Genomic DNA, 25,899 nt, shown 5'->3' on the forward strand with positions numbered 1-25,899 from the left:
ATGGGCCATTATTCAAAGCTCCCGATTTCGGATCCCTAATGGAGGCCCAACGGTCAGGATCGATATTTAGCATTTGCCTAAAAAAAAACTCTCCCTATTCCATCATATCCAGTTTCTCTACCATTGCATATCAATTTGCTTTCACATATATAGATTTTTTCTGTCGCAATTTCTTCTTTTATTTTTTAACGTGATATAGGTAGATTGCAGCTTTGCTTTTGTTTGTAAGGATCTCAGAAACAAGCAATTATCATACAAAACTTTTTATCCTACAAGAAATCAAAATTTTTGGAGAAGTGAGTTGCCTATTTACATTAGCGTCAAATAATACCAACCCACACAGTGCATCTGTAATACAAATATGGTCACCAGAAAAGTTAAGCATGCTTTGATCTCCAACAATTTTTCTTTGGCTGCGATCTATCTTTCTGTCAGAGAAAAAAGGTTCTTCGCACCAAAATGCTCCCCCAAGGTTGTGTGGCATCGGTTTTTGAATTGATTTCTAAATATTGTATGTTCAATAGACGTTAAAATTATAAGTTCTACCCTTTTGCACCAAAGACATTACAGGGATCCCCTTGCTGGAGAAACTAGAGGACTTTACTCTTATTTCTTCACCAACCTCAAAGTCTTTCCTGAAACCACTCTGCAGTACAGAAATGAATAGCAAAACAGTGTTCAGCATTTTGATAGAAGTTGATCGGGTTATCTTGATTTCTGACTTTATTTAGCCAGGTAAAATTTGACAAGGACTTGAATTAAGATCGTTTTGCCGCTTGGGTAAGTCACAGATTGGTAAAGATATAGCAATAAACTGGGAAAATGAAGGAAAAGAACAAGGTAGATAAAGTCCACAAACAAATAAAAGCGTTGCATGTTTGCAGACATCTGCGGGATAATTATAGTTATATTTATAACAATCTCATAAAAAAGGACCAATCAGGTTCAAAGAGAGGTTTTTGTTTACCTCAAACCTATACATGCCATGGACACCACCACCTAAGTCAAGGACTAGGCCGCGTGCTCGAATTTGATGAACCTTGGCTGTCACTTCCATACCAAGCTTCAGTTTCTTCGCATTTATAGGAGCCTCAACTGTAGATTACATTTTGGGTCAGAACGCCCCAATAATGTTTAACAGATGGGTAAAACCATTATAAGGAAAGAGTAATTGTAAATTTGAGACTTCGGACTAAATTTTTTGGGGTACCATGAAACCAACAACTACCTTTGCTATTCTCTTTGAGAGCAGTAGAATTTTCCTGGTCACAATCAGCAACACTTCGAATCACAATTGACAATAAGCTATCCCCATCTCCCAAAGGCTGATCATCTCGATTTGCTGGCTCGTGCACATTGCTAACTGGCTCCCTGACTGTTGGTGTTTGTTGCACACATGCAACAGATACTCCGACTGCATCATTTGTTTTTTATCCTGGTCCAGGTAAAGTGGCTTTGAGAGATAATTTGACATTACCACGTACATCCACACCAATGCACATCTAATTAAGAGTTTGACCGACTGACACTATATCAGATACTTAGCATACCAGACAATAAATGAACATATTTTGCAATTATCAAAAAAATGTCTACAAATAGAAAGCTCCGAATGTAGTAAACATGCTCAGGAATGTAGCAAAAGAACTAACAGGTTCATGTGATAGCTCAGAAATGTGTAGAAGACCTAGTTGGCCAGCCACCATTGAACTCCACAAAGGCGCCATACTCTTTGATTGACGTTACAACACCTTTATACACTCCCCCCTTTTCAATCTCACATCCCACTATAAAATGGATCTGAAAACAAAAATATAAAAGGCAAACTATTGCATGAGATCTTTGAAGCAATGATCACTTACTGGTAATAGCCTGAGGAAGCACAACTACTAAAATGATAGCTCAAATATGCATAAGATATGGCCTGCGATAGAGATCAAACTTTGACCATGTATATGATATGATCTATTCTTTCTCTAAAATATAATATAAAGCAAAAGGTTCACTTGTTTTAATGGCAGTCACCATCTCTATTATGGTCATATGCCAATCATTGTCGCCAATATGCAGGTAAAATCATGGAGGTTCCTCAGGAACTCAACCGTAACTTAAGATTGATGGTGATGCGATATTTTCCTATTATAAAGAGGGTGGTGAGGATTCTTTAGACAAATTCTGCACAGTTGGATGGTTTGGTTCATGCAACCTCATATTACCAATTTTTTTATTATATAATCAGAATTTTAAATATAACCAGAATTGAGTAGAGGACATGATGAAACCAGCGTGCAAAATAAGAACAGATTGTCACATTATAACACCAGCCAAAAGAGAACACTACATGCAAACCAAATACATCCAAAGAATGTATATTACCTTTTCCATCATTTTATCCAATACTGATTGATTTTTAGCAACTACTGTAAGAAAACCACCACTCACAGAAATCCTTCCACCTGTCGCATGGAAAGTAATTATGAGCCACCAGAATGTAAACAAACTCATAATAAACTTTCACTAGAGAATCAGTTCTCTATGCGAGGGTGACAATATTTACAAGTGCAAGATAAAAACTAAGAAAATGAGAATCTTCAACGGGATACAAACAAGATCAGAAATCCTAAAACCCGAATATATGTTTCCAGACTCCACAGAATGCGAAACACCTCGCATGGTTAAATAAAAATGAAACAATAATGAAGCACTTATTATTACCAAGAAACAGGTTAACATTCTGTGGGAGCTGGTTCGGGTTGTTCTTGGTAAAGCAGTCAAGAGTAGGATTGAAAATTTTCCATTTCAAGCTAACAAGGCAGTGTGGTGGCAAACAATGTACAAGATTCTATGTTCTACTTGAAATTGAGGAGATGTTTTCTTGAAAAGAGGGTCACTCTGTCTTTTGAGAAATGGAAGCACGAAATTAATAGGAAGGGGCTGGTGTATGAATGCCGTAATAGTTGGCTCAGAATTTTTGTACTACCTTGGAACTTGTGGTCGACATATACATTCAAGAGTATCGGGGACCAATGTGGTGGCTTGTTGGAAATAAGAGGATCATTCCTGAAGGGGTCAGCGAATTTCGAAGATCGTCTATTCAAACTATGTATATGCAAGATACTGAGGGGGTAGACAGCTTTAGACTAAATGAGGGGATAGGAAAGACAGTGCACACCTTCGAGAAGACCTACTATAGAAGGAAATATCTTACAAAAATCGACAAGGTTGGGTCCTCGGATGAATTTCATCAAAGGGAGGTCCCCATGAATCAAGAGGATCAAATGCTGGGGGGTGAAGGTTTGACTGAATTGGAAGACGAAATTTTTAATGACTTAGACGGAGATTGTTCCAAGGAAGGTCTGAATCTTATTTGTCAGATAGTCCTGTATCATTTAAATCAGTCGTTTCAGCACCAGATGAGGACATCTTGGAGGATATAAAGGGGGCTATATACATCAACCCCTGATTTTTTGCAAATAAGCAGGCTACGTCAACGGGAATCTATCACACCTAAAGTGGGAGAGGTACTTTCTTGTTTCCAGTTCTCAACCCTAAAACATTCCTTCCACCTCAATTCTATTTTTCCTCGTCTCTCTCTGTTTTGGGATTGTCTAAAGGTATACTAGGTGAGGGAGGGCAGTCGCTGCGTTAATTTGGGTAAGGAGGGAGATAATTTCAGAGGGGTTGAGCTGGGGAGAATATCTCAAGTTGAGAAAAAAGAGTCGGGAATGTGCTCAGTAAAAGTGGGTGGTAATGTGCTCAGAATAACCTTAGATCACTTTCCATTTATGTTTGATACTTCAAAGGTAAAGTCCCACCTTCACCTTTTAGATTTGAGAATGCATGGTTGAGTCAAGAAAGCTTTAAATCATCATTAGCATCTTGGTGGAGCAATATAGATTTTCAGGGGTGGGAGGGGTACAAAATCACGAGGAAACTAAATGCATAAAAAATGACATCACGAAATGGAATAAAGAGCTTTTTGGATATGTAGATGTGAGACATGCAGAGTTAGAAAATAAAATAAGATAGAGTTAGAAAATAAAATAAGATAGCTGGATGACCGAGAGATGGGGGTAATTGGACATATGAATGAACAAAGGAAATAAAGAAAGTGAAGTGTGAATTTGAAGAGCTGTTGTTTCGAAGGAATCAAATTGATAGTCAAAAAGTAAAAGAGAGATACTTGAGGGAAGGGACCAAAACACAAAATTTTTTCATTCATTACTAAATCAACGTAGGAACAGGTCTTTGATAAATAAGTTGGAATTGGAAGATAGGTCAATGGTTTCAGATGATGTGCAGATTGAAGCTTCAATAATAAGATTTTTACCTGCCTGAAAAATAAAAGATAAGGACCATAAAATATCACGGTGTTAAAACATGACAAGTGCAACCACTCACTTCAGGATGCGCCAATAGGAACTTCAGCCAAACTCCTAATTTTCTCATAGGTTTCCTTGGACACCAAAGACAACTTATATTCTCTTTTCTGTTTGCCATCTTTGGCTGCCAGCCGTATTTGAGGGTCAAAATATTTACCTGCCTGAAAAATAAAAGATAAGCACCATAAAATATCACGGTGTTAAAACATGACAGGTGCAACCACTCACTTCAGGATGCGCCAACCTTAGAGCTGCTTTTAAGTCTTTTCTGATATCTCGCGTGCTTGCACATCAATCATCAAAGTCTTGTCTTTTGTGCATGCATACACCATGTTAAGATCACTCAAACTAAGCTGCAAAATATCCATGAGATATGGTGCATCAGATGCAAGGTTGTAAATGGCGGGAGGCGGTGGCGGGGCGGTCGGTGACCGCCTACCGTCTAGGCCGCCCAGGCGGTTGATTTTTTTTAAGTATTTTTTTTGTAGATAATCATGCAATATAATCACAAATAGTCATCATTTTTTATGTAACATGTGCAATTAAATAATGTTAAACACAAAATATAATATCATCTAGGTATCGTGCAATTAATAAAATGCGACGGGCGGCAGTTTGTGTGTGGTGGTTGAGACTTGAGAGTTGAGAGTGAAAACCAAAAATAAAATAAAGAAAGTGAGGTATATTAAGGTTTTGATATTTAAAATTAGTTAACTTTGACTAGGTTTTTAAAATTGTTGACTACGTTTTTTAAATTGTTGACTACAACTTAAAAATCTTGACTGTCTCGCCCGCCTGCTCGCCGCCTCTCCCGCCTAGCCCGCCTGCTCGCCGCCTTGCCCCGCCTCGACCCGCCTGCTCGTCGCCGTATAGCTTGAGACGCCTAAAACACCCACCTCATGCATAGGCTGTGCGGTCGAGGTCCGCCTACCGCCTAGGCGCCGCCTCGACCGCCATTTAGAACATTGATAAGATGATACAATATCTCATACAGCAGAGACAAACCTTAAAACTAGCACTGGAATCCATTGAGGTCAACATAAATGGGACAATTTCCCCATATTATATTAGTTATTAAAAGGCACAAGTCATGAGCAATGGTGTTCTGAAGGGTTCAATCGATGCACTCCAATTCTTATACTCCATGTGAAATTTTCTTCATACAACTATATCCCATACACCTATCACCTACACTGTAATGCAATCACATACCTTAGTGCACTACCAATTAAACAACTTCTACCCTACTTGTCCTCTTACAGTGTCACACTACTTAATCTAATGTAATTGTGAATAAATTAACTATCACATCCAGATAAATCGGAATACCAACTTATAGAATTAAGTCACAGTACCACGAATTTAAAAAAAATAATCTTACAACTATTCACAGGTTTCTCAAGCAATAGTGCAAACAGAAAACACTGGAGCGCCTGAAATTTTACTAAATGATGTCTAGATTTGTAGTCGAAAAGGACATCTTAAGATTAACCTAATTGATAATTATATGAAGAGCATAAAGAAATGCATCTGACAATGCAAAAAGAATTTAAATTACCTCATCCATGCTGGGATTAACGATGAATCGACCACCAATTCTCCCTATACGGATGACCCCGATGGGGCCACCCCATGGAATATCTGACAACATAAGTGCAGCAGACGTTGCGTTTGCTGCCATGACATCTGGATCTTGTCTCCCATCAGATGAAAGGACACTAGCCATGACCTAGCAAAGAAGGCCATTTTCCAAATCCATGGAAGAGCAGAATTAACAGGAAACCGTTTTTAATGTTTAAATGCATTATAGTACCTGAACGTCATGGTAAAATCCAGCAGGAAAAAGCGGTCTGATAGGTCTATCTATGATTCGACCACATAAAAGTTCTCGCTCTTTTGGAGCACCCTCTCTCTGCATAAACGTGTTGGAAATCACGCCCTGAGCAAATTGTTTCTCCTGATAGTCCACCTAGCCAATAAAAAAAACCCTTCCATAATAACATGCATCAATGATGCACCTACTTGCCACTACCAGCAATTATAGGCAGCATTAAGTTGCCTCGCAATTATAATTTAAAACTACCCCAAACAAAGATGTATATGATACATTAATTCATCAAAATTAAGAATGTAGTGTTTCAATGTTAACAAAGAAACGGTTAGTTCCACAATATCAGTATGGATGGTAAAGATTGGCTCCCAGTGGGAGAATATAAACTGGGCAGTTACATTTATAACTCTGCTTTGTGTTTTATTTTGGAAACTAGGCATTCCCCATGTATTTCCTAGTTTTTAAAAAACACACACACACCGGATACTAAAAACGTGATAAAAAACCCACAGAAAGTGATACTCAGAATCATTTCCTACATAAATTTACTCAAAGAGGCAAATGTTGAAATTTGGCCTACTGAACTTCAAAAAAGCATGTTCCAAACAAATATCGGTTGCCTGAATGGATTAAAGAAGGAAGAGGAACAGATCCCAGTTGAAAAAAGAAGGAAAAAAACGACGAGAGAGCTTGACATAGTACTAAAATAAAAGCATATAAACCATACAGTGAGAGGTAGGGAATCGCGAGTCGCATCACACATAGCTGAGGAAACTGTGGACAACACTTTCGTCACTTCCATAGCCAAGATAACGGCGCCATTCGCAAAGCGAGCTAACTTACCTGTTTCCAGCGTATTTTTTCGTGATCCAACGTCAAACTCTTCGGTGTGTGTTTCAAGGATCTTGTTCCCTGCTACTGGAGTTTCAGAACTGGCGACGGCTGACGAGGATGATGCGTTGGCACTACTACGGCCGCCGCAGATTGTCCGGAGTTTGATTCGCCGCCATGGTTTTGTCGAGAGTAGAGGATTGGCTTTACTCGCCATTGGCGGGGGTTTAGGGTTTAAGGGATTCACTGTAGCATTGTTTGGTGATACTAATTGATTTTAAATTAGATTGTGTTTTTTTTTTTTTTTTACCTTAAAATGTTATCATAAAAACTTTAGGCGCTTATTTGTAGTTTTCCAAAAAGGAAATGATAAAACTTAAAAAGTCAAAATAAAACTCAAAGAAGCTCAAACAATATATTGTAAATAGTGTGAAAAGTAATATTTTTTGTGATTGATTCAAATAGAATATTAATTTTAAAAAATTGATCTGTGCGAACATCTCACGTTAGTTCCTTTGAACATTGTACAAGAAACTCACACTTTTGTTATTATGACATATATTTTAATCATTAGGAGATTGAATTTCTAAACATGCTCTGTTGCTAGTTCAATTAAAATTAGAGTAATCAAATTGAATGGTTGTTAAAGATAAATATGGACATTTATGATCACAATAACCGAATTAGTGGTGTTCATTCATATTATTTGAGGTTTGTCCTTAGTATGTATATGCATCTAAATACTTGGTAAAAAAAATTAGTCAACACGAGTAAATTATAATTGCCTTGGTATTATCTGACGAGAAGTGAGAGAAAAAAAAAACTACCAATTCCAGGGCCGTTGATGCACAACCAACATCATCCCACCAAAACACGCTCAAAAAAAAAAAAAAAAGAAGAAAGCTATACCTAGTATACGTCCCATACCAGCTGCCAATATCTATTTTTCATGCATGGCGAAAAAAGTGCACAAAATGTGGCTATTTTGCTTCAACGTCATGTTCTCTCACACAATTCCCAGGTAGAAGATACTTGTAATCATCAGCGTTTTCCAGCAAATATGATGGAAGATCAACTGCTGAAAAGGAATGGGGGATCGGCCCCATTTTCCGAATGATTTCTCGAAACGTGTACTCCTCAGGAAGCATGTCGAACAAGTTAGCCCCTTTGCATATAAGATCTTGAATTCTTTTAGGACTTAGAAAATGTGAGAATTTTACGCGATCGTTGTGGCTATAAGCTTTCATCTTGAAGATAAAATCACAAATATAACGGAAACAGAAGCTACAATGCCAGCCCGAATCAGATAAAAGGTAATCCGTTTGTCGGTAATGCGCATATCTAGTCCTTCCACGTTGGTACCTGTGGACCGAAGCTCTCCAACTCTGAAAATCGTACTGAAATTCGTAGGAATACAAGTAATTCCTCAGCTGAAGATGCAGAATAGGAGGAATTTCATTGCACCATCTAAGAAGATTTATTGTATGGTGACTTGGGATTTCATCAGCATCAGACATTATCAGCAAGTCATCGTCCTCTATACCTGCAATTTTTAGAAGTTGGTCGAGTGCCAGTCTCTGGTACGCCTCTTCAACAAAAGGGTTCTCGCCTTTCTTGAATCTCCCACCGATGTAACCATACGTCAGACGAGGCTCGACGAATTTGTACCGATCCCGGTTTATGGCAAAGTTGAGAGATTTTGGTATACCCGTGAAGGTTGAGTTGGATTCTAGAAGTACAAACTGTGTTATGTAAGGGTACAACTCTTTCCATCTTATCGTGAGCATGTCTAATTCATTACTGAACAAGACTGCATCATACACACGCCTGGGGAATTCACGAATCCCCCAACCATGGAGCTTACAGAGAGCCGCCATGGAGACATTTTCATGATAATAGTGGGTTATTGGGATAAAAGGTTTTGGGGGAGATTGCCATAGAGGACGTAGAAAATAGGTAATCTTCTGTCCATGGACATATATGCCAATTGTGCCTATCGAGATGAAGAGAAACAAGAAGATAATTGTCTTGACATCGAGCCCCCAGAGCGAAAATCGGGACTTTGACATACCTAAAAATGACTGGAAAGCCTGCTGCATATGAAAACATGTAATTCCAACAAAACAATCTCGTACACATCAGAAAACAAACAACACAAAAAGGATTCGTGCAATTTTCAGGTCTCACAATTTCATATCGAAAAGGACAGAAGGAATTGTCCAAAACGGTAACCAAATATAATCAGAGACATTCAAAAGCCACTTATAATTCAAGTTTACCTCCAAATTTAGAAGGAAATAAAGGTAAACTCGCCAAGAGTTAAGCCCTGCAACCACGGAGAATAAAAGAAAACACATGAATTTCGCCACCACTATGGATTAATTCCATGAAAAATTTAAAACGAAACAAGATTTCTTATTTTCTAATATTTTTTTGACCATCGTTCCTTGAAACATGCAGAATGTTCTGAACCCTGCATTTATTTTGGAAACCATGACAAGGAACCCACATCACTTCATTACTTCCACGCAGAAGCCAAAATAACTCGTATCCTTGTACCGAAAACTCAGAAAGGACCAAAAGTTTCAATCTTTCCATAAAAACAAGAAATCGAAAACAGTAAATGAAAAAAAAAAAAAGAGCCACAGAACCAGAGAAGCAAAATTCATGGATCATACCCAACTACAAACATCTTCACAAGTCGTATCTTATGTTTTGAAATATCATCGGACATAGCCCCGTGTGATTTCCAGCCCTTCAATTCAGAAGTAAAAATCCTTCTTCCCCTCCGTGATATACATACATGCGCATTAAATAATATCTGATAACAGAGGGAAAGAAATAAAAGGAATTTCAAACAAAAAACCTCAATATTTATATTTATTCGGGAAAAAAAGGAAGAGGAGAGAAAACTGGGGTTGGATAATTGTGTATGTTGTTGCCTAAAAATAGGTAAATTTCCTGAACTATTTTCCCTCCAGGTTGCATAAAAGCGTATTTGTGAGTAAGAATGAAAGGTTGAAGTTGTAATAATTATAATTATAATAAATAAATATCGTTTAATTTCATAGAACTGGACGAACGAGACACTTACAAATGATCCTGGAAGTAAACGTTATACGACTGGCAATTAGCATCGATGTGGGACACCAGCTTTGGTTGTTCCATCGACCTAACAAATTCTTTCTCCTTTTCTGTTTCTTTATTTGACAACCAAATAAAAATATTAATCGATCCTGAAAATTATAAATCAATTATTTATATTTACATTATAATATACCTTTTGTCGTATTTAATTAGAACTAAATGATTGCTTTCGTTCAAAATTCTTCATCATAGATTGTAAATTATTATGGTAGTTTGCTCAACAAAATTACTTTTCTTAGTCTGCAGCTTTTCATCAAATCAAAATATATATGCATACACATCCACCAAATCAGCATCGTTATTATTATGCTATTCTATTATGTGAAGATTTAGCTTCTTTATATGTACACACAGATCAAGACGGCTGAGATTAAACTAAGATATTAAATGAATGATCCAATAGATATCATGCCCCAATAACATAAACTTGCACAACATTTAAAGGGATGGATTGTCATTGACGTTTTTTTAATTTGAAACAGAGAAGAGAGCCAATTTTACTTGCAGTTAGAAGAGCTCGACTCTTTTTGCATCCGTGAACAAGAGGAGAGTTCATTCAAAAGTGTTCTAATTATAGCTTTGTACTTAGATCTTGTATTGTCTCTATGAAAATCTGAAACTTGGTGTGGATCGTTCTTACAATGGATTCAACTGTGGTGTCAGTGTCACATAACCTTGAATGCAGCATTGTTCTCAATCTGAACCAAGTAAATTTGTGGTCTTGTCTTGGCGTTTTTATTTACTTCATTACGTGTGCTTCTGGTGTCTTTCCTCACAAACTCGCATCAGAGTCATGTTTTTCCAAAATACAAGATTCTCGGTGGCTTGCCTGAAAGGTTTTTGATCCTCTACCCCAAAGAACTCTTGTTCTTCATTCTTTGAAGAAACTCTACTCGCAATGGACATTCTTCAAACCATGACTACATCAAGATTTGAGGTGGAGAAGTTTTCTTGCAGAAACAATTTCAGTCCATGGATAGAAAAAAATGATTGCTCGTCTGGGAAATCTTGGACTAGATGAGGCTCTAAAGGGTGAATCAAAGATGCCAGACACCATTATAAACAAAGGTGAGATTTTATTAAATCAAGAAATAAAATTGTTATAAGTGTAAGTGATCAAATCCTTACGAAAGTTGTGAAGGAAAAATCAGTTCGTGACATGTGGAATAAGTTATAACAATTGTATATGTCCAAGGCTCTTTTCAATAGAATTTATTTGAAACAACGATTCTATGGATTTAAGATGGATGAGAACAAGACCATAGACTAAAAAACTGATGAATTCACCGAGTAGATCTATGATTTAGAGAACATAGAGGTGTCTATTGATGGAGAAGACCAAGCCATATTACTACTGAATTCTTTGTCAAATCCATATGATCAACTAAAGGATAATCCTGAGTATGGGAGAGACACTCTGACACTTGAAGAAGTTACAAGGTCTGCTTATTTAAGTGAATTGGACATGAGGGTAGCAGGTAAACAATATAAATATGTTGGTGAAGGCTTAAATGTAAGAGGAAGGCAGGTTGAAAGAAAAGAATATAGAACCAGAGGCAGAAATCGGTCCATGTCAAAATCAAGATCAAGGAAAACTTACTGGATTTTCAAGAAAAAATGTCATTTTAAAAAAAATTTCACTCAAAATAAAGGCTAGTATGAGGTGATGCAACAAATCCATTTTAGATAGTTCGGGTTCTGATCATAACATTGGCCTGACCTGTCGGATACAAAGGAGTGATGATTTATGATGGCCAGAACATGTTTAGAAGATAACATAGAAGTCATGGAGAAGACGATGATGGGGTTGCATGATAACATGACGCAGTTACAGGGCACTTGGAGAAGATAGATAAGGTTGTGGAGGGGCTACTAGATTTAAAGGGGTTGATGGAACAGTTGATCAAGGGACAAGGTGGAGTGGAGTGGAGTGGAGTGGAGCGGTTGTGTTTATCCATGGAAACAATGAACCGCTAGGCGCGGGAGAGTGCGGCAACAACTAGCGAAGGGGCGAGAATAAGTGTCGGGAGAGGTCAAGATAGCCATGAGAAAGATCGAATTACTTGCGTTTGAAGGTGCTGATCCGATTGGATGGTTGGGGAAGGTAGAGTAGTATTTTGAAGTTCATAACACCCTTTTTTAGTGTAGGCTTAAACTGACTTACACCAGTATGCAAAGGTCAAAAGTGCACTTGTTTCATTGAATAAAGGTGAAGATCCCTAACATGAGTTGGGATCGGTTTGTAGAGGAGTTGATTTAGCACAGCAGCAGATACAATGTCTATCCATTTGAGGTAATGGATTCCTTAAAACAGGATCAGCAACCAATCGATGCATAAATTGAGTGTTTTGAGATATTGATTGCACATTGGGGATGTTCATGAGGATCAGTGTCTGGGATATTTTATGAGTGGTTTGAGGGAAGAGATTTGGCAGAAATGATTGTACACAATTCTTAAGTAGTAGATCGAGTGATGGCCTTAGTCAGAGGATTGGATATAGAGTTACATGACAATGTAACAGATCAAGTAAGAAACATGTTTGGTTTGAGCTATGATCAAAATTTGACCACCAACGTGGGCTGGGCAACTAAGGCCCAAATCAGTGATAAAAAGCATGAAAATACTATCCATATTTGAATAATAATATGAAGGCACGGAGCCCAGGAGGATTAGAGACTCATAAGCCCTTTACACTGACAGTTGCTGGTGGTGGATCGTGATGGGGGCAGAGGGGGCAGACTTGGAGATTGGGGTGGTGGAGTGACTAAGTTTCAAAATTCTAAGGAATCGTGAGGGAAGAATCGTGTTGTACCAAGAATTTTTACATAGGCTGGAGAAGGGTTTATGCTTTAAATGCGGATAACCATATTATCCGATGCACATCCTTTTATTGTAAGACCCATGACATTACCCTTTTGGCCTGCAATAACATCTGTCATGGTATTCCATGGCACCTTACTCACAAAACTCCCACTCATGACAGTGGAGTACGTGCCTCCCAAAATTTCAAACCCAAGACATCGTTCAGACTATAAGTACTTGATATTATGTCAATGGCATTGATCAACCAGAGACTCTGAAGGTGAGGGCGAGAGTGGCAGGCCGAGAATTTGTAGCAATGGTGGATAGTGATGCGAGCCACAATTTTGTTTCAAGAACCTTGATTACGGATTTGGGGCTGGTGGTTGATGAAAACGTGTGTTTGGAGTAAGTCTCAGGGATGGGTGCCGCAGATCATGTCAAGAGGTGTGCAGGGAGTTGAGGCTGGATATGGGGCAATGCCAAATCCACATTGAGAGATATATGTTTGAGCTAGGATGAATTGACCTAATTCTTGGGATCGACTGGCCTCGCACCATGAGAGATGTGTTACTAAATTGGGAAAGAATGCAAATGATATTTAAGTGGAAAAAACAGACCATAATCTTACAAGGAGATCTATCCCTTAGCAGATCAATGGTCTCCCTCAAGTAAATTGTGAGGTCTTGTTGAGATGGAAGGACATTGGAGGAAAGAAGCCAAAGGTGGGAGACAAGCAGTACGATGAGGCAAGGAAGAGTGTTCTTAATAAGTATGAGTTTGTGGTAGAAAGTGACGTGTCAGGGGTAGGTTTAGGGGCAGTGTTGTCCCAAGAATCCAGGCATATCACATATTATAGCTTAACCGTAAAAGTCAAATCCATTTTATAAATGAATTCCCCAAGATTGTCAAAGAAATACAAAAGTTCACAAGAAGTATCGTCGCTCTGTCCCGATTAATATCAAGGTCGGCACATCGCAGTTAACATTTTCTCATGTTTTAATAAAATCTCAGAGGTTATGATGGAGTGATGAGTATGAAAAATCTTTCCAGAACTTAAAGAATCACCCAGTAGGGTTTCCCATCTTGATAAAAACACGAGGCAGAAGAAAAATTGTGGATTTGTGTATCTGCCACCGAGCATGTTGTCATCTCAGTCCTCATCTGAGAAGAGGGAACTGACAAGAAGCATGTCTACTATGTAATTCATGCCCTCAGAGGACCCGATCTAAGATATACTGAACTCGAGAAGATACCCTTGACTTTGATCGTTGCTATGAATAAATTGAAACCCTACTTTCTGTCTCATCTCATTATTGTCTTTATAAATAGCCCGCTAGGGAAAATAATGATCAAACCAAATATCTCATGGAGATTGATAAAAGTGGACAATAGAACTCGGGAAATATGATATTGCATATCAACCAAGGACTGTGGTCAAGGTTCAAGCCCTGTTAGACTTCCTGACCGAGATGAATTAGCTCGGGCAGGAAGAAGTATGTAGAATATTTGTGGATGATTATGCTAGAAAGGAAGGGAGTGGGGCTGGAGTTTTTCTCGTTTCTTCAAGTGGGGAAAAATAAAAGTATGGTCATATTAGATTTTTGGGATTCAAATAATGAAGCCGAGTACGAATATATCGTAATTGGAAAAGTAGCTCGAGAAGGAGTAGTCACCCGTGTCATCATCTGTACATATTCATAGTTGTTTACTCAGTAAATGAAAGATTCTTATGAAGTCCTGGAAGAGAGACTAATGAGGTGTTTGCGATTTATCTAATAGTTGTTATAAAATTTTATTGATTGGAGTACAGAGCAGATCTCGAGGGAATAAAATGTAGATCCGATACACTTGCTAAAATGGCTTCTTCCTTGACAGGGGTTGAGTGAAAGAGGTGTTATTCATCACACCGAGATAGTATATGTGATAGAGATTGATCCCATGTCCCTGCAAGAGGACTCATGAATAACATGCTCAAGTATATTTTGACAAGTCAACTACTCGAGGATTCGAGACAGACTCAGCAAAATAAGAGACAATCTCCTTATTTCATTGTCACTAATAGGGCATTGTATCGACAGTCATTTCAGGGCCCGATGCTTAAATACTTGGCCCGTGAAGAATCCTAGTATATACTTGGAGAAATTCATGAAGAGTGTTGTGAAGAAGTATTATGCTTAAGATGTATTGATTATTGGATTATTAAAGAAATTATTTTTTCCACATCAAAATATGTATGTGATCCTATCAAAGTCCGGGAGTTTTGAAACCCCATTACATTACCTTATATAGGCTCGAGAGGCACGAGGCCCCGAATGCCTATTAAAGCCCGAGAGTTTTGAGGCCCCAACACTCTGTCTTATAAACGCATGTGAGTTTTAAGGCCCCGACACTCTATCTTATATAGGCATGGGAGGCATGAGGTCCTGGCTTTTTATAAAATCCGAGAGTTTTGAGGTCCCGACACTTGTCTTATAAAAACCCGTGAGTTTTGAGGTCCCGACACCACACATTGTTTTATTTAAGTCCAAGAGTTTGAGGCATCAATACTCTATCGTATATAGGTTTGGGAATCATGAGACCCTGACTTCCTATAAAATACCAAGAGTTTTGAGCCTCCGGCACGTTTTCTTATAAATGGCCGAAATTTTTTAGGTCCCAACAGTGTATCTTATATAGGTCGGGTAGGCATGAGGCACCGGCTTCTTATAGAGTCCCGGAAGTTCTGAGGTCCTGATGCCTCACTCAAACGAGTGTTAGTAAATTAATCCAAACGAGGTATTTTATAACACTTAAGAAGATTCTTCATTTTTAAAGTTACCAGGCCGTATTTGTTTAAACATTTCGAATCTGGTTTTTTCTCAACACTTAGAAGATTTTTTGAGTTTTAAGATATTCATTTATTAATACAGACTAATGTAAGTAAATGAAGACCAGACAAAACCAAATAATGAAATTTCATTAATAAACATTACAAAGCAATGCCTAGAAGCTGGAAAAGCAAAAATATTTTTACAACCCTAGTCTACATGGCTTGGGCTCTTGGCCCTCTCCTCATTATTGCTCAAAAGGACCACAGGTTCCTTTTCCTCGATTCGAGAAGATAGATAAGGTTGTCAAATTTCAGGTCTACCACTTTCTCAGTATACCCAATCATACTTACATCATGCTCATGGGCGAGAGCCCCATCTTGCATGAGTGTAATCATGTGTTCCTTGAAAGTGATGTGCATCATTGTGCGAATTTCATGCATTATGCAACTCTTGCATGTGTATTCGAATGTCAACATCATTCCACATTTTCTAACTATCTCTATAGTTCATTTGACATAGAAGCGAGTATATTACACTTTATCTTGCATATTATGGTCTCATCATCTTTCATGTTTTGTCGGTTCAACAAGCCTGACATTAGTGTGTAAACTATTTTCTTCGAATTTAGAACAATTTTCCCAGCCAATCTTGAAAATTAGTGTTCGGTTAGCTTGTTTTAATAATTGAAATGGATTACATGACGACATTATAAATATACTGATATGGAAACATACTGGCTATTTTAAAATATTTTGTCAGACGTAAAATATGAACTTTTGTTTTTACGAATCGCCTCACATTATTTTGACATTTTTATCACCCTCTGATGAAAAAGGAAAATTCAATTTCCTTAGTGAGTACACAAGGCCCAATTGCGAAATCATGGTCCCGAATAATATCAGTCAATCATAATTTCCAAAAGATAGAGTCCAATTGCAACTCCTTGCAACCCTTACATAATTTTGCCTCAGGTTGGAGGAGGGTCCAATAATACGATCCTCTTTCTTTTCACATGTCGAGCCCGACCCATCAATGTCAAACTTTTGTGGACGGTCGTCATAAGATCTCCTAATAATATGAACCGAAGTCATGGGAGTTCCACGTAGTTCACATCAAATATGTCAGTGGGAGTCACAGCTTTCCGACGTCCAGGCCTCCCCAATAATATGAGCAAGACACTGACCGCGGGTTGCGTTCATCATGCAATCACTGTTGATAGAAGACAATGAATTATTAAATTTTTTTTAATTATTATTTTAATGGGCTAGATTTAAAATTTTAAATCTTATCCAAAATGTGAGATTTTAATTTTAAAAATTAGTCTCATCATTAATTTTAAAACTCTTGTCATGATTGTTTGTACGATTACCGGATTATGCAACTCTTGTTATTATATTAATAATAATGCACATACTGATTAGTTATAATATATCACATACATCATAAATAATAAATGATGATTGATAACCGAGAGCTAATTGATCCGTACGAGCTACATACGGATCCATATCCATAACCTATGTAAATGCAGGGATACAAATGGAATATTACATAAGTTTCCAATATTTTACATGTATTCGATATTCAAAACTCCTTCTGAGGATCGGGCTCACCGTCTTCAAATCTTGATTTCCCACTAATTCTACTATTTACATAAAATATTCATGACATATTGGGATACAAATTTAGGAGATGAGAACAAACCATAAATTATGTTCACTTTTAATTATCAAATAATTAAAATTACAACACGTAAAATATCCTAACATACACCTAGCACATTGGTCGTGGCTCTCGATCATCTTTTTACCATATAATATCATATATTATATAAATACAATAGTATCACATATTATCAATAAATCGTGTATGTCGTAAATAATCACTAACCGCCATAATTATCAAATTAAATAAACAATTTTATTTAATTTCAAATAATTAAATTTCTTGTAAAACACATTTTACCATAAATAATTAAAATCATATTTCAATTATTTATTTTGTAAAAAATTAATTTTATCAAAATTATTGTAGGAGTAAAATCGTCCGTATTTTCATAAATATGAATTTAACCTAAAATTCTGTACTTCTTCGATTTGTTAAAGAAGATAATTTTTTATTTTTCGTTAATTTATAAACTCAATTTTTTAATAATTATTTTACGTATTTATTTGTGTATAATTATCTATGTATTATTTTTAAAATTATTTGTATTATATTATTCGAAGATACACCAAAACTTTGAGGAGGGGGGGGGGGGGGGGGGGGTGGTCTGAGATGGAGTATCAGTAACTTGATTCAGCTGCATGAATCGGGGCGACAAAGCACACACGTTCACCAATACAACCCACCTTAGATATTCGGGATTCGTTGTTCCTCGAAATCGCAGAATTGAATTGCGAGAAAAAAAAATGGCATCTTGGAAATCAGATCACTTGGAAGTGTTGTATTACGTTCTGGGATGGGTTGCGTTCTTTTCTTGGTCCATCAGTTTCTATCCTCAAGTTTTCTTAAATTTCCAGAGGAAAAGGTTTTCTTCACCTTCAATTTCCCCATTTATTTTGTGGCTTTTTTTTAGTGTTGATCGGATAACTATTTTTCGCAGCGTGGTGGGATTGAATTTCGATTTTGTATTGTTGAATCTGACAAAGCACTCGTCGTATCTCATCTACAACGCGTCTCTCTTCTTTAGCTCTACTGTGCAGAGGCAATACCGGGAGAAATTTGGTTTCAATGAGGTCTTTTTTACTCCAAAATTTTAATTTGTTCTAGGAATATGATACTACATGGCTTTAGATTTGTATCTGATTGTTTAATTGCAGATGATACCTGTTGCCGCCAATGATGTTGCTTTCTCCGCGCATGCCGTTCTCTTGACTGCGTTTACCTTGTTTCAGATTGCAATTTATGATGTAAGTTTCTCCATTTCACTGTCTATGTATACTGTTAGCATGAACATTCATGAAATGGATGGTAGTTGTTCTCAAGTAGAGAATATAACTTGTCCAATTTAAGATTGTCAACGGTTTATTGAAAAGGAATGCTTGAATTCTATGATGTACATATTGATTTCTTGACAGCGTGGCAATCAGAAAGTTTCAAAAACCTCCGTCGGAATTGTTTCTGTCGCATGGTTTTCTGCAGCTGTTTGCATGTTTCTAGCCATACCCAGAAACTCCTGGTTTTGGCTGGTGTCTTGCTTCAAGTAAGATGGTTTCTCCATTTCCGTTATCTTTGCTCCACATCTGGTCTGTATACCTTGTTGAGGTGTTTGTTAAGCACGGTTAACCAAGGAATGCAGTTTGCTTATAGAAGACAATCTTCGTTAGATTTATCCCTAGCTCTAGGATCAATAGGTCTGAAGCTAGAAAGTTTCATTGAAGGGGAAGAGAAATACATTTGTGTAGTACTCATATAAGTGATGAAGAAACTTACTCTCTCCATCGGCCACTGTTGGGGGAAGTTTTTTTATACAAAACTACACAAATTTTAATTTCAAAATAAGACCTCATCATTTATTGAGCATTGTTCTATGCTTAGAACTATGTTTCTATATGACCTACTCAGACTTAAACATTGTCCTACACTTAGTACTACATGTTTTTTACTAAAACAAGAAAATCCTGAATAATGAAAATCAAATAACGTCATGAATGGCAAAATAATCAGGGTTGCTTCCTCCTTTGTGTACTTCTTTAACTCATCCAGTCTGTCCTCAATTGCAGCATGATTCAGGTTGTTATGACGATCATCAAATACATTCCTCAGGTAGGCCTGATATCATATCTTCCAAATCATGGGTTCATTTTTACTCCAGATTTGTTCAGGCTTCATCTCGATGAACCTCCTACTTCAGGGAAATTTGCAAATACTCCTTCTAAATCTATCTGATATGAGGTTTTGGTGCTGAATGCAGGCATTCTTAAACTTCCAACGAAAAAGTACTGTTGGGTTTAGCATTGGCAACATTCTTCTTGATTTCTTTGGAGGATTAACTAACTATTGTCAAATGGCTGTGCAATCTATAGATCAAAGTGAGTTGATCACAAAAATACATATTTTAATGAGTTATCACCTGACAGAAAAGACCCTTAAAGATTCATTCTGCTATCTTTGGTTCTTGTTGTTTCACAGATTCCTGGGTCATCTTTTATGGAAACATAGGGAAGACGATGATATCTGTGGTATGTATATATCCTCCAAATTCCTTTTTATATGAAAAAACGCAAGTGCCACGGTGGTTAACTGATTTTCCTTTAACAGGTATCGGTTTTCTTTGACATTCTTTTCATGTTTCAGCATTTTGTGCTGTACCGGTCCAAAAAGTCAGATATTTCTGCGGACCCTACTGCGGTAAGAAAGGAGCCGCTACTTGAACCCTCTGAGCGGTTGGCATTCTGATGCTGTAGAGTACAGTCATCATATTTACTAGAACTGTGATATGTAGTGTGTATGTTGTGTTCTCTGAAAGAAAACAAGCGAACACAGATTGGTGTTGTTTCTTGTTCTCGAACATGTTGCAGATTGATTATAGATTTTATTAAAGCAGAATATTTGCTTGGTTTTAGTTTTAATTTTAATGCACATGAGTAGTGTGCGATGGACGTTGCGCATGTGTTGGTGGGAAAGAACATACGCAATCCTCCATTGAAATTTTGACTGGGAATGTATGTGTTTTTTTGTTGGTAGTAACTCGGGAGTAATGCAGAAATACAGGGGAAAGTTGTTTGGCATCTAACAATCGATTGATTACTTCCCACTTTTACAAGCCTTATTCTTTTTTATTTTATTTAATGTTTGGAAATAATTAATTAATTAAAATAAAATATATAAGATAATTAAGCATCCAATTTAACATCATTAATAACATTAGTTTGTTTAAATGTGTTCCACTTGGACGACTACCTACATTCTGCAATTAAATTAATGAACCATCTATTGGGGAAATTTTCAACAATTTAAAAATATCAAACCATTTGTCAAAAAAAAAAAAAAATATCAAACCATAATGTATGCATGCAATATATAACTGGTGTGGTGTGTTTAGGTAGGAATAATCGGTTTTTATCCTTCAATCTTAATATAAAATTCACTCACATTACATTTAAAATATAGAAAAAGAGAAATTACATTCGTAGTTCTCAGATTTTCTTATTTATTAAAATACTTTTGACACTTGAACATTTTCGATTTTAACACTTTAATGGTGCTAACAAAATCAGTCCTCATCATTAAGTTTATTGCTAAATATAATGATAAATACTAAATTATGATATTTATTATATTTTAGGGATTCAAGATAAAGAAAATATTAAAATATTATTTATTGTAAAGATAAAGATGGTAAATAATCTATGATATAAATATATATTATGATACAAACAAGATTTCATGATATTATTTTGTATAAATGACTAAAACAAAGGAAATTTAGATAATAAAAAAAAAGTATTAGAATTTGTAATGAGATAGTTCTCGTGTATATATAAAAAACTATAAAAAATTTTATTTATTTATAAAAAAATTATAAAATATAAGTATACTTGTATTATAGTTGTATGATTATTTACCATCTTCATCTTTCTATAATATTTTTTGTTATTAAATTTTATATCCATTTTTGGTCCTTATAATTTAATAAATATAATAAATTAGTCCTGATGACATTGTTTAAATTTTAAGGATTAAAATTGTGGACATGTTTCGGGACCGAAATTGTTTCAGTAAAAAAAAGGCATTGAGGGTTAAAAGTGTCTTTTTGAAAAAAAAAAATTAGAGAAACGTAATTAACAACACTAATCATAATCATATTATTCTTTATTTATTTTTTAATTATTAGTATTATTATTTCAAATTCAACTTTTTTTATATAGAAAAATCAAGTTACTGTTTTTGGCACTGTCAATTTTATATTCCAAATTAAAATCGCGTTTCTTTGGGGTTAGTGTCGCTTGCATTCGGTCAGCACTGGATAGGATTGGATCGTATCCTACTGCAGAGGCGCCGCTCCTCTTCTCTCCTCCAGCTCTGGTCGGGGGACGCAGATCCGGCGAATTCGATTTGGTTATTTTCGCTTTTGCTTGTGATCTGTGTCTCAGTTTTCTTTTTTCCTTGTAAATACATGCTGAAATGTCGTAGTACAAATTCGTAGATATAAAATTCAACTTTGGTCTGATGTGTAACCTGTAACTATAAGTCTATCGATTTCTTCGTTGGGTTGCGCTTTCAACATTCATAAGTTATGTTCATGTATGTATGTGCGTACTTGTTCCCCAATTTCTTCGTTGGTGGATTTTTCAGTTAGGTTTCGCACTGCTTGAAAATTGCCATCTTCGGCCAGAAAATATGGTATTTTATAGACATATTGTCAGTGTACTTGCTGCTGAATCAATAGACTTACTATAGCACCATTGATTCGCTATTCAATGACATGAATTTTCATCCTCCAGAGGTTTCCTTTTTGGGATCTTTCAAGGTGATACTGACCATAAACAAATGACCGAGGTTCCAAAATTTTCCTATGATGCTGGGGTAACCCTTGGCCTTGAAGGTACGTCCCCGAGTCAACAAGTTTCCTCTTCTAACAAAGATGGAATGGACATAGATAGCGAGAGCACATATAGCTTTCTGAATGCTTCATCTGACATAAATAATGTTAATAGTGAAGGCGAAACTGAGTTCACTTGCCATAATGATTCATCCATTGATCATATTGAGTTCAACAAATGTACTGAACATGAGGGTCGAAGCCCAAAAACATGCACTATTGACAAGAATGATCATAGCCCTGGTGTGTCCAATGATAACCAGATGGAAATGGATGCTGAGGATAAGCACATGCCTGAAACACCTGAAGCTCCTTGCAGTGCTTCATCCGGATCAATTCAAGGGATAAATGATGAAGGTGGTGTATATATAGTGCCAAATCTTGGTGTGGAATTCAATTCTGAAAACCATGCATACAGGTGTTATAATAAATATGCTCTCATGGAAGGATTCAGCATACGGAAAGATTTTATAAATAGGAGTAAAGTTACAGGTTTAGTGGTATCGAGGAGGTATACCTGCCACAGGCAAGGCTATGGCTCTACCAAGCATGATTTGAACATGAATAAATCCCGGAAAGAAACTCGAACCGGTTGTCTGGCACATATGACAATTACACGTCAACCGAACGGAAAATATCGGGTCATTCATTTTGAGACAAATCACAATCATATATTTGTGACTCCACTCACAGCTCATTTATTACCCTCACAGAAAAGAATATCATTTGTTGAAGCTGTTGAGGCAGAATCAGCTGGTAATCTAGTGCCATACGGGGTTCCGAAACTAGGTATGGGTTTCGACTCAGAAGATCATGCTTATGAGTTCTATAATTCATATGCTGGACGAATGGGTTTCAGTGTTCGTAAGGATTATGTTAACAGGAGTAAAATTGACGGTACCGTGGCATCTAGAAGATATACATGTTTCCGAGAAGGCTATCGACAGAAAGACAAGAGAGGTTTCAAAGTGAAGAGACCTCGAAAGGAAACCAGAGTTGGGTGCATGGCGCAATTAGTCATTTCACGTCAAGCTGATGGAAGGTACCGTGCCACCCACTTTGAAGAACACCATAATCACGAACTTGTGTCTGCATGTAAAGTACGTATGCTAAGATCACAGAAGAGGGCGTCACAAACATTAGAACACAGTGCATCGGAGTGTTCTGGCATGCAACCAAAATCACCTACCAAATTGTTAGTAACTGGAATAGGGCCTTCAGACATTTCTAGTTGTGATCCCTTGGATCATGAGATGATTCTTACATCAAAACATGCAAGGTATGTAAAGCAAGAAGAAGCAGAAAGTATTCAGCGGTACTTTCAGACCAAGAAATTGAAAGAGCCTTCGTTTTCTTTCAGTATACAGCTTGATGTAGAAGAGCAAATGATTAATTTCTTTTGGGCTGATGAGAAAATGATGGTGGACTACGGTGATTTTGGCGATGTTGTTTGCTTTGATACAACCTACTGTTTGAACCGAGATCAGCGGCCTTTAGCACTGTTTTTAGGAACAAATAATAACAGGCAGGTGCTGGTTTTTGGTGCTGCATTTCTATACGATGATACAGTGCAGTCTTTTAAGTGGCTATTCCGAACTTTCATTAAATCAATGTCTGGAAGAAAACCTAAAACCATACTCACTGACCAAGGTTCTGTCATTTCTGAGGCAGTAGTCTCCGAGCTTCCTGATTCTCATCACCGCTTGTGCACATGGCAAGTATACCAGAACGCGCTCAAACAACTTAGTGAAGTAGTGGCTAACTCAGATTCGTTTGCAAGCGATTTGTGTGGCTGCTTCTTTAATCCTGACAAAGAAGATTTTATTAGTTCTTGGAAAGGTTTACTGGATACCTACAGCCTCTGGGAAAACGAATGGTTGCACAGAAAATTCGAGTTACGTGAGAAGTGGGCTTTATCCTATGGTAAGCATGTCTTTTCAGCTGACCTAGAAACTGTATTACTATCAGAGGATTCCATTACCAGCTTCAGAAAATACCTTAAACCCGAATCACATATTCTCCAATATGTCAAGCATTTTGGTAAAGTGGTGAATGACTGGCGTTACAAAGAATTGGAAGCTAATTATGATATGGGTCAGCAGATGCCTAAACTGATGGGCGACATCATAATGCTGAAGCAGGCGAGGGACCTATACACACCGATGATTTTTGAAATATTTCATCAAGAATACGAGAATTTTCTTAATCTTGTGATTAACCAATGTGTTTACTCTGTGTCCTCGGTGGAGTATAGAGTCTGTTCATATGGTGATGTTCGAGGATATGAGGTTTTATACACCGCAGAATATGATTCAGTTGTCTGCAGTTGCATGAAGTTTCAGTCTGTCGGGATTTTGTGTGGCCATGCGTTGAAAGTTCTTGATTGCAGGAATGTGAAGATAGTTCCAAGTCGATATGTTTTGAAGCGATGGACTAGGGATGCGAGGGCTTAAACGAGTCTCTTTGCTGTTGTAGTTCAATTTGGCTGTTCAATGGCGAAGTACTCGATTGTGTTTGTATTAACTAGTCAAGGATGGATCCAGGATTTTTGGACGCCCCGAAATTTGGATATTTAGGAAGAAATATATAAAAATATTTTTTTTCCATTTGATCTTAAATGGTGTTCCGGCTGAATATATATTGCAGTAAATTTGAGAATCGCAATTTAGATGTCTTAAAAAATAATAAAACTCATTGAGATATAATAGCACATCTTGAGTTATTGTATGTACAATCCTTGTGCACTCCAAATGGGAAAGAGGCATCCGAAGTCTATGTGTTCTCTCAAGTAATGATTTTAGGTTTTGTTTTGTGATGTTTCTTTCTCGTGCTGTTTTCGACATCAACTGAATTATTCCATCTTTAATCTTTATTGATAGAAAGTCAATCATTATAGATCATGACCATTATCAATCGTTATATCTATGAAGGATCGTTTGCTGAACATTCTTTCGGATGCTTCAAACAAAATATTCTCCAATAAGCTGCAATAACTCGTGTTCTAAGAATATTAACACCGATTAATTAAATCGAGTTTGGTTAAAAACCAAGCGGAAGAAACTCGATGTAATCCTTCGTGAAGAAGACTGTTATATTAGAAAGCATTTTATCTTATGTAAACTGAATAACCGAAAAGAGATAGATTAGTTTTTGCATTCATCAGTTCAGTTATGGTGACAGCTGAACTAATGGATACTCTAACTGATCCAAACAGTTTGAAAACAACAGTTAAACAGTTAAATACACAATATAGGTTTATGGATGTTCGGAGACTTCAACTGCTCCTACGTCACCCCTTCTACCGCCTCGGGTAGGATCCACTAGAAGACTTTGATTTATAAAACTTTTTGTACAAATCCACTCAGCTAAGACTTACCCACTGCGTAAACTGAACTCCTAGACTTAGACTGAAAGCAGCACCTTCCAATCAACACTTCTTTAATGTCTATGTGAAAAAACTACATGCACAAGTTTAACGTCTTTGTGCAAGACTGTATTTGAGTGGATGAGAGTGTTTGTGTGTAAGAACTGAACAAAGATGTTCTCAC

General features: G+C 36.9%; 3 protein-coding genes and 1 pseudogene across 11 annotated transcripts; 2 read left to right on the top strand and 2 right to left on the bottom strand.

Moving 5' to 3' along the window:
* Window positions 1-225: 225 nt before the first annotated feature.
* LOC142522124 (polyribonucleotide nucleotidyltransferase 2, mitochondrial-like) lies at window positions 226-7,316 on the bottom strand (annotated as a pseudogene).
* Window positions 7,317-7,833: 517 nt separating this feature from the next.
* LOC142521641 (uncharacterized) lies at window positions 7,834-10,037 on the bottom strand. Of its 5 annotated transcripts, none has more exons than XM_075624752.1 (3): window positions 9,723-10,037; window positions 9,324-9,370; window positions 7,834-9,134 (listed from the first exon to the last, which is right to left on the bottom strand). In XM_075624752.1, exon 3 carries the CDS (start codon window positions 9,111-9,113, stop codon window positions 8,025-8,027), a length of 1,089 nt encoding a protein of 362 aa, XP_075480867.1. In that variant the 5' UTR covers window positions 9,114-9,134; window positions 9,324-9,370; window positions 9,723-10,037; the 3' UTR covers window positions 7,834-8,024. The 5 variants fall into 5 exon arrangements, with proteins under 5 accessions (XP_075480867.1, XP_075480868.1, XP_075480866.1 ...); XM_075624753.1 differs by having other exon boundaries at window positions 7,834-9,137; XM_075624751.1 differs by having other exon boundaries at window positions 7,834-9,137; window positions 9,232-9,370.
* An 8,030-nt stretch (window positions 10,038-18,067) lies between these two features.
* Window positions 18,068-20,371, top strand: LOC142522457 (cystinosin homolog). Of its 2 annotated transcripts, none has more exons than XM_075625871.1 (8): window positions 18,068-18,334; window positions 18,410-18,542; window positions 18,627-18,716; window positions 18,885-19,009; window positions 19,530-19,572; window positions 19,721-19,838; window positions 19,939-19,988; window positions 20,068-20,371. In XM_075625871.1, exons 1-8 carry the CDS (start codon window positions 18,111-18,113, stop codon window positions 20,203-20,205), a joined length of 921 nt encoding a protein of 306 aa, XP_075481986.1. In that variant the 5' UTR covers window positions 18,068-18,110; the 3' UTR covers window positions 20,206-20,371. The 2 variants fall into 2 exon arrangements, with proteins under 2 accessions (XP_075481986.1, XP_075481987.1); XM_075625872.1 differs by having other exon boundaries at window positions 20,104-20,371.
* Window positions 20,372-21,730: 1,359 nt separating this feature from the next.
* LOC142522373 (protein FAR1-RELATED SEQUENCE 5-like) lies at window positions 21,731-25,104 on the top strand. 4 transcript variants are annotated; one of them, XM_075625713.1, is made up of 2 exons: window positions 21,731-21,867; window positions 22,254-25,104. In XM_075625713.1, exon 2 carries the CDS (start codon window positions 22,300-22,302, stop codon window positions 24,802-24,804), a length of 2,505 nt encoding a protein of 834 aa, XP_075481828.1. In that variant the 5' UTR covers window positions 21,731-21,867; window positions 22,254-22,299; the 3' UTR covers window positions 24,805-25,104. The 4 variants fall into 4 exon arrangements, with proteins under 4 accessions (XP_075481828.1, XP_075481829.1, XP_075481831.1 ...); XM_075625714.1 differs by having other exon boundaries at window positions 21,738-22,152; XM_075625716.1 differs by having other exon boundaries at window positions 21,739-22,354; window positions 22,615-25,104.
* The last annotated feature ends 795 nt before the right edge of the window (window positions 25,105-25,899 follow it).

This window comes from Primulina tabacum, chromosome 13, assembly GCF_025594145.1.
Source record: "Primulina tabacum isolate GXHZ01 chromosome 13, ASM2559414v2, whole genome shotgun sequence".
Lineage (NCBI taxonomy): Eukaryota > Viridiplantae > Streptophyta > Magnoliopsida > Lamiales > Gesneriaceae > Primulina > Primulina tabacum.